This window comes from Atta colombica, unplaced genomic scaffold (assembly GCF_001594045.1).
Source record: "Atta colombica isolate Treedump-2 unplaced genomic scaffold, Acol1.0 scaffold150, whole genome shotgun sequence".
Lineage (NCBI taxonomy): Eukaryota > Metazoa > Arthropoda > Insecta > Hymenoptera > Formicidae > Atta > Atta colombica.
Genome location: NW_017259240.1, coordinates 1734206 through 1743122, shown reverse-complemented (window position 1 = coordinate 1743122; position 8917 = coordinate 1734206). Strand labels below are relative to the sequence as shown.

The 8917-nt window shown below is 32.8% G+C and overlaps 1 protein-coding gene across 1 annotated transcript in view; it reads right to left on the bottom strand.

Annotated features, from left to right (window-relative positions):
* Positions 1-6835, bottom strand: part of LOC108685310 (interleukin-1 receptor accessory protein-like 1) — a 250827-nt gene extending 243992 nt beyond the window's left edge. The window contains exon 1 of the mRNA XM_018190039.1: positions 6249-6835. Within this exon, the coding sequence (XP_018045528.1) occupies positions 6249-6484 (236 nt within the window). The 5' untranslated portion in view covers positions 6485-6835. The remainder of the gene's footprint in view (positions 1-6248) is intronic.
* Between the last annotated feature and the right edge of the window lie 2082 nt (positions 6836-8917).

Here is an 8917-nt window from a genome sequence, read left to right as displayed (position 1 = left end):
TATATATATATACTGTTTGTTTTATTTTATTAATTTCAGTTAAAAAATTTATATTAAATATCCTTTATTTATTCTTTGCAAGCGATTTAAAAACGTCCAGTGACTACTGAAACGTCTCTAAAAAGTTGGATATTAATCATAATATAGATAATCATTTTTTAATGAGAGATAAACCAATTTTTTTAATTGAATCTTTTATTCTTGTTCTTTATAAAAACACAGAAAGATTTTTTCTACAATTACATGACTGTTTTATAAAACGGCTTACTTTTTAAATTAAGAAATTCAGTGAGATAAGATTTAATTTTTAAACTTTCTGCACAGCCAAAATAAAAATTTCTATTCATTTTTTATTTTAAAATAATTAATGTTAAACTTTTTTCTACATCGTTAAAAAATATATTCTGAAACGCTTTGCATTATATTATTAAAAATGTAAAGTTTTCTAGAATAAAAATTAACTTTTTTTTAAGACATTACATTTTGCAAAATAAAATTAATTATATTGCTTCCTTATTTCAAAAATAACACAACTCAAAAAAGGAGACTTTAGTACCATGAATGAGTTAAGTAAACATTTGAAAAGTTAACTAATTAATTTCATAAAAAGTCAATAAAATTTCACAACTTGAAACAGTTTTAAAAAATCTTCACAAAGGACAGTTTTTTAAGACTTATGAATCAAAAGTGATATTTAATTATGTTAAGAATATATTCCTTTTACTGATATTATTTAATTAGTCATGAATTATCTTTTTGTCAAGTTAAAAAAGTTTTTCCCTTTTCTGACAAATTAATTTTTTAAGTTGGTCACACTTTTAAAGTAAAAGATCGTTATATTTCTATTTTTGAATTATATCACAAGTTATATTTATGTTTAAGTTTGAAATCTCAACTCTCTTCGTGTCCCAAATTTGAATAAAGTTGATATTCAATTCCTAACTGATATTATTGCTCTTTTGTACATTTTCGTAAAACCTTTTATCTCTTTCCACCCGTTTTAAAACGACGAGAAATATTTCTCCCCCGTAAAAAAAATATACGAGATAAATTACAAATTTTTCGAAGGAAAACTTGATTCTCTGTTCCCCTCCCCTCCACCTCGACGTTATTCCGCAATATATATCTCGTGACGGAATACGCGTCTTATTTTCACGTTAGATGAGCTCTTAATGTAAAAACACAGCGAAAAGGGATTCTGGCGACGCGAGCGCGAAATAAAGATTTCGCGCGAGAGAACGAACGAACGAAACGTTGAAATGCGGATCCGCGAAACTTTCCGTGAGAAAGAAAGAAAGAGGAAGATAGAGAGAGAGAGAGAGAGAGAGAGAGAGAGAGAGAGAGAGAGAAGTTTCCGCATTTCTGTCTGAGCTTGCGGAGATTTACAAGTCACGTACCGGGCGTCGTAAGCTTATAAATCTTTAATGCGCCGTCTTTCAGCGCGCGCCTCCGGGAAATATTGCGCGAGCGATGAGAAAAATGTGGGTCAGACGCGAAGAATGGCGCTGGTAGGATCCTCGAGATATAAGTAGTCGCGGGCACAAAGATCCGACTGTAACGGAAACGTCTTAAGGGCGGTGAAAAGGGTGACACTGGTTGAGGTTTTCAAAAGAGAAAAAAAAAGTCGAGCAATCGACAGTTAAAGAGGAAATCCGAATTGATTCCGAATCTCGACATGTCGAAGCGCGTAATTAGTAGAAACGTCAAAAAATAGCTGAAGCCTGAAATGCAGCCACTAATGTGAAATCCGATAGTTAAATCGGGCATTTCGTAAAAAAACATTTCTGCTTTATAATCGGTCGATAGCTTGTAATCAACGAAAGGAACTCACAGTATTATCTAGATGAAATTGTCTAAATAATCGAAATAAAATGGCTCCATTTCATCTTATTTTAGAATATATATTATCTTCATCTGTCTCTTAGATAAAAAAAGATTTTTCCAAATTCTCTAGATAATCATCTTTTTTTTGTTCAAATTATCTAAGATCACTAATTATCTAGATAATTTGAAAAAATATGTTTTATCTAAAATACAAATGAAGATGGTATACATTCTAGTAAAGATAAGATACCATTTCATCTAGATTATCAAAATAATTTCATCTGAATATCAGCAAACGCTAACAACTCTCTCGATTTCTTTTCCACCAATTAAATTCCTAATTTAATTTAACTGTATTTTTTAACTCCAGACTCTCAATTGGAAATATCTAGATAAACAAATAAAAAGATCGTCCACGAGTGAGAAGAAGTGCTCGCTGCTCAAAGAGTCATAGATTCTCTGGGACTCATTTTAGAATCGGGTCTATACAACGTCTCGGTAGCATGAAAGGGTTATCGATACGTGTCGCTCGCGATCTGTTAGCAGGTGCTTCAGGTATGAGGCAAGGTATGAATACCTGGCGCTAAAAGGAAAATGTCATTCGCATAATGCGAACGCTCTCCGTGCGGCAGCTTTTGTGCCGAAAGCAGTACTCGATTCGTTTTCATTCGCATTTATCACCCATCGGATCGTGTGCGAATAAAGGGGAGGCAAAATACTTTTGGGAAGGTGGAGAACGAGCAGAAGCATTCCCTTCGCGAAAGAAACGCGAAGAAGGATATTACGCAGTGTGACAGGGATTCTCAAACCGCGCAGAAATGTATTCTTCTCTTCGTTTTCAAATTGTCAAGCGCGATTCTCAAATAAAAATTGAAAATACTAAAGCACAATGGAGGAATATAACGCTGGAATTGCTGGAGTTGGATTAGAGAGTCGCTTAAAAAAATTGAATAAAAGATAATCTGCACACACACACGCACACACGTGCGCGCGCGCACACACACACACACACACACACACACACACACACACACACACAGAAATAGAACATCAATCATATTATTCTCTATTCAATATATTTTATCCGAGAATTAATATTATATTATTAAATCAAATAAGAAGAATCAAAAGAATCAAATACAATCAAGATTTAATCTTTGTTAAGATCTTGTATTAAGATCTTAATGCTTAATACCTTATATTTCTAATAAATTTTTTAATACATTCTCCAAGTTCTTTAAACTGAATGCCGAACACAACAGGTCTTTAAAAACGCAGTTCTGAACTAAATTAGAATAGTAATATTACGAAATAAATCATTAATTTAATAATAACGACGCTAATGAACATCTTGAAATTTATTGCGAAAAATATCATTATTAATAATAAAATATTATTTTGAGTATATATATAGCTTTTATTTTTTGATTAATCATAAATTATTCAATAAAGAATAATTTAAGATTCAATATATATTAAACAATATATATAATTGTTAAATAATTTGAAAGTATTAAGTAATAAATGATATAAAACTGGAATTAGATTAAAAAAGAAATAAAGAATAAAAAAAGTTGAATAAAGGATAATCACAGGCATAAAACTTTAATCTTCTCTATTCGAGAATTAATATTATTTTAAATATAACTTCCTTATTAACAAATTATTCAGCAGAAATTCAGTTTCTGAACTACTCGGCAATATATATAATCGTTAAATAAATTGACAGAAATAAGAATAAATTAAAGAATAATTGAGAAATATAAAATTGCAGTTAGATGAGAGAGTCGCTAAAAAAAAGTTTAAATAAAAGATAATTAGAAACTTATAAACATATTATTATATTCAAATTTCTATCCGAGAGCTAATTATGTATTTATTATTACTTTAAGTTTTTTTCTTTCTTATTAATAAATTATATACATGTAAATTATATACGTCTTTCGTTTTTTTTATAATTATCAGAGAAAAGAAGGGAGTTATATATGAAATACTAATGGATGTTCATGCGACATACTTTTTTTAGTACAAGTTTACTAAATGCAGAGTGTTACCAAATATGCTAAAGACGAAAGTTCTTGGGAAGAACAAACGCAATAACTAAAAAGTAGAAAAGAATGGAATAGAAGAGAGGATATGGAATACTATTACTAATACATATGTCGTATAACTTTACACGTCGAATATATGCACGCACATATTATTTTCGTTAATAAAAGAGAGTTTTCATCTTTTCGCGATCGTTTTATTTCTACATACATTTTCTTATACGTATATTTTTCTTTGTGGAAATCGAAAGTTATTATTATTATGTTTATAAGAAAAATTGGTTCGTTGATGTAAGGAATAAAATTCTTATGTAACGCCTTGTACGGCGTTTTGAAATATGTTTAACAAACTTTTTAATTGTCAATATTCAAGAAAAAATTGTATGTACATTGAAATAAAAAAAGTCTAAAATCCATAATCATATTGTTACAAAATTATTAATTATGCTTCAATCATTTAAAAACTAATTCAGAAAGTTGGATTAAGAATTCTGAATTAGTTTTTAAATAATTAAAACATAACTGACAGCGATTCCGTAACAATGTGATTGTGGATTTTAGATTTTATTTCAATGTACAATTTTTTCTCGAGTATAGACAATTAAAAAATTTTATAACATATTTCAAATGTCTCAAACGTCCACTCAACTTTGTGTTAACACAAAATATGTTAGAAATAACATAAATATTAAGTAAAAAAATTAACATAAGAAAGTAATACACACTTTATAAGCAAATTATGGAAACATTAATTTTTAATAAAATTAACATTTATGATATTTAATAGAATATTTTATTAATTTATCTCAGAATTTACATATTAAAACGCATTACTTTTATACTATTTATCCATTTATTCATAAATTTTGTTAATTGACTCTAAGAAATGTTTTTTTAATTTAACACAAAATATTTAAATAACACAATCACATTATATTAAATTAGCACTCAAATGTTAAAAATTTAATACAGAATTTTAACAAAGACTTGAATGAACACAAATACAAAATATTTTTATTGTGCAGCGTCATTATTGATTATTTTTAGTTTCCGAAAAATGAAGAAAAAACCATAAGAAAATATAGAAATAACACAATTCCCAACAAAACAAACGATCGCGAAAAAAGTTGTATTCTCCTTCAATTCGATTATATTATTTCAAAGAGCACATTCAAAGTCCCAAGCTGTAGAATAAAATTATAAAATCTGTACCAATATACTTCTCAAAATGAGTTAAACAATCTGTAAAACTGTTTGCAGTTGTGTAACCTAATCTATAAAATTAACATGCAGCTTTTATGCAGCTTAATACGATAAACACCAATTAGTGGCCACGTTATAACATCTAAGCAGATATATAGAAGTAATTTTGACAATTGCTTTCAGAATGCAATACAAACTATACAAGAGATATCGTGATATATTCCACAATTTCCCACTTATTCTATGACCGCCTTCTTTTCTCTATATTTTATGTACTTCAATTTCCGTTACTGTTCTTTTATTACTTTTAAAGTGCTCCAGATTTTGTCACAATGCAATTCTTAAATCCATTCTACAATTGCGTAAACGTAGTTGTAAAGGGTTGTAGTTACAAAAATTGATCAATCATAATCGAATATTTTCCTCATTATATTCGATTGTAACTGATGAAAGATTATTCAACTGTAATTGATCATCAATTCTTATAATTTTCCTACGAGCCATTACCTAAGCTTAAGTCGTAAGAAATTGACCAATCATAATCGATTATGCTTCTCACATTCGATTGCGATTGGTCAATTTCTTACGACTTAAGACTTAAAACTTAGGTTTATTGTAGAATGCACTTAGGCTTGATTGCGCCAATGTTACTTTAACTTTGAGCGAGGCTTAAAATTCTCTTCATCTTTGCCTCTCTCTTTCTCTTTGAAAAAGAGAGAAAGAGAGTTTTCAAATCAAAATAACGTGGGTGCAATTGGGCCTTAATAGCTTACTGTAAAAAGCGCATTACTACTTACAACTTTAACTTTAATCTGTTCCATTCTGATTGGCTGAATTCTTCAATTTAATTCGCAAGCCTCAATCTCCAATTTGTGGTGTTAAGCGTTGAAACATCTCAAAAAAGATCGGTATTCATAGTCAGTTCTTATTTCAAGACCGTCTTAAGTAATGTCTTAAGACGCTAATGCGATCCTCTTACTGGTTCGTAACATCTCAAGACAGAACTTAAGATGATCTTGAAAAATCGACTATGAATACCAGCTTTTGATTGATTCGTGACATTTTAAGACAGTCTTGAATATAAGACTATGAACATCAACCAATGAATACTGGCTAAAGTTTCGTTTTTTGTTTCGCGATGTACGTGAAAAGACAAGACAAAGTGGAACTCACCATTCGATGCTCCTATATCCCCTGAGGCAGCAGTGAAGAGCCTTGAACGCACCCACGTTCGCATACTCCATAGTAACGACCTCCTTCGTGAAGCTCAGACCGCCCGGTAAATTGTCGTACTTGTGTATCGAGCAGTAATCCTTAATCTCATTGCCGAGACTGATGGTCGACAGTATCGCGAGCGCGATAACGGCCTGCAACTCGCTCGTCGACATTCTCATTTTCGCGTTCGTCATATGTTGCACCACTTTTTCTCGTTTAAACGATCCACACTTCCGACACACTCGCGAATATTCGCCCGATATCTAGATAACGATGTTTCGAGAGTATCGGGAATCCCGTCGATCGCGCGAAACTCACCTATCGTGCGTAAATTTACACAGTTCGCGATTCACCTCGTTACGTTCTCACAATTCGCGCATCGTCGCGCCATCGAGGCTCGCGACGAGTTCACAACAATGCAACATACCGCCGAGGACCCGCAAGTCCGCGTCATACGTTTCCTCCGAAAGACACACAACACTCTATTCACGTCGCGTCGCGTCGCGTCGCGAACCGCCTGAACTCCGCCGCGCAATCGCGCGAAGTTGGTGACGAGCCGAATTCGAATTCACGCCGAACGTCGCGCCAACGGATTTTCTATCGCGTCTCACGCGACGAGATTCGGAATTCGCGGAAGTCCGAGTGCCGTATCACCGCAGCGGCAGTAAACAATATCTCTCTCTCTCTCTCTCTCTCTCTCTCTCTCTCTCTCTCTCTCTCTCTCCTCTCTCTCTCTCTCCTCTCTTTCTTTCTTTCCCGTATTACTCTCGGAATTCTCCCGACCGAAGACAAGCGTACATCCGCCGTTGTGTTTGCCGTCAAACACGGAGCGTTTTGCGGAGCGCGTTTACCTGGGAACGTCAAACACTCGAAACGTCAGCGAGAGCTTCCTTCCTTTCTTTCTCTCATTCGCGGTCGTCCAACTACAGTCCGCCGCTATCTTCTCCCTGTCTCGAGAGGCACAGCTAATATTTGCGCGTGGCGGTTTACAACGGCTTTGTCCGAGCGCCGCGATGTATATTACAGCCTTTCGTTTTCGAGATTCCGGAATATTTCGCGTGCGCGCGCGCGCACGCGTGCACGTACACGACACGGCGCAACGTGAAGACAGCAGCGGAACTTCCACACCAAACTGAACAATGCTCGCGCCGCGAACTCCGACGACTCACTGACGCGCGCGATTCGACTGACTCTCCCCACCTGCCGTTTCAAACGAGCCGCCTGTTGCCTCACGCCACTTCGGCCGACCTCGACTGAGCTCGGCCGTCTTCGGCTGATCGCGCTGTTTCCGGCGTGCGACGCGATGCGACGCGACGCGCCGCGGTGCGTGTTTATACACAAGCGGCGACAAGCGGACCCGCGAGAACGAAAGTTTGTCTTATAAATAGGCAAACAAATGTGATTATTCGGAATGGAAAACGCGCCGGTCGAATTAAAGCTCTAGATACGAAAGTAGCACATTCCTTTTATGTGGGGATCGATTCTGTATCTTGAAATGAGGTGAAAATTATAAAAGTGAGCGAATTTACTAGAATACTGATTATTTCATTCATCAACATTTAATAAATTTGCTCGCTTTTATAATTTTCACCTTGTTTGAAAATACAGAAAATACAGAATCAACTCTTTTTTCTTTGAGCCGAAATGCCGACAGTCTTCCTATTAATTATTTCAATTCGCTTTAATGGTTTGTAATCCAATAAGCGTTTAGTATTATTGATATAAAGTTGAATAAGTTAATGTTTTTTTTAACTGAATAAAGTTAAGTCAATGTTGAATTAACTTAAGTTAAAAAAAAATTAATTTTGAAAAAAAATATTTCTTAAATCAAAATGTCTTACTTTTTCTTAAAATGAGATTAAATATAGATTATTAAATAAATTAAATTTTTTATTTTTTATTCACATGTAACATAAGTATATAATACATACAACGATATAACTATATAAGTTATATAACTTTAAAAAAACAGCCAGCATATAGAGAAGATATAAGATCAGTGATTACTTTTTAAGTCTTAAGTCATAAGAAATTAATCAAATTACAATCGAATACGAGAAAAATATTTGACTATAATTGGTCAATTTCTTATGACTTAAAATCTTTTATAGATCCGAACTAAGACTTATGACATAAGGCATAACCGCATAAATCAATCCAGAAGGCTATATTAACATCTTAAGAAATTACTTAAGATAATCTCAAAATATGAACAGATTACGAATATATGTCTTATTTAGTCTTATTATATCTTATTATTTTTCTAAGATATTTAAAAGAGATAAAACAATTTTTTAACTTAAAAAAAAGTTAAAAAGTTAAAGTTTAAAAATAACTTAGTTAAGTTAAAAGTTATTAACTTTTTAATTTTTTTTTAACTTTTAACATTTTAACTAGTTATTATTCAATATAAGATATGGTTAATAAGTTAAAATGGAGGATTATGCGCTATTTTAATATCTAGAGTTTTAGGTCGAATTGTTGCGATGTCGCGATTCGATGTGACAGTGCGGTTTTGAAAGGATATACTGTGTACTAAAAATGTACTCTTTTAATATTTTCCACTGTATTTCAAATTTCTCTCCGATATTCTGCGATAAATTTTTAAGGAACAACTTTGTAAAATT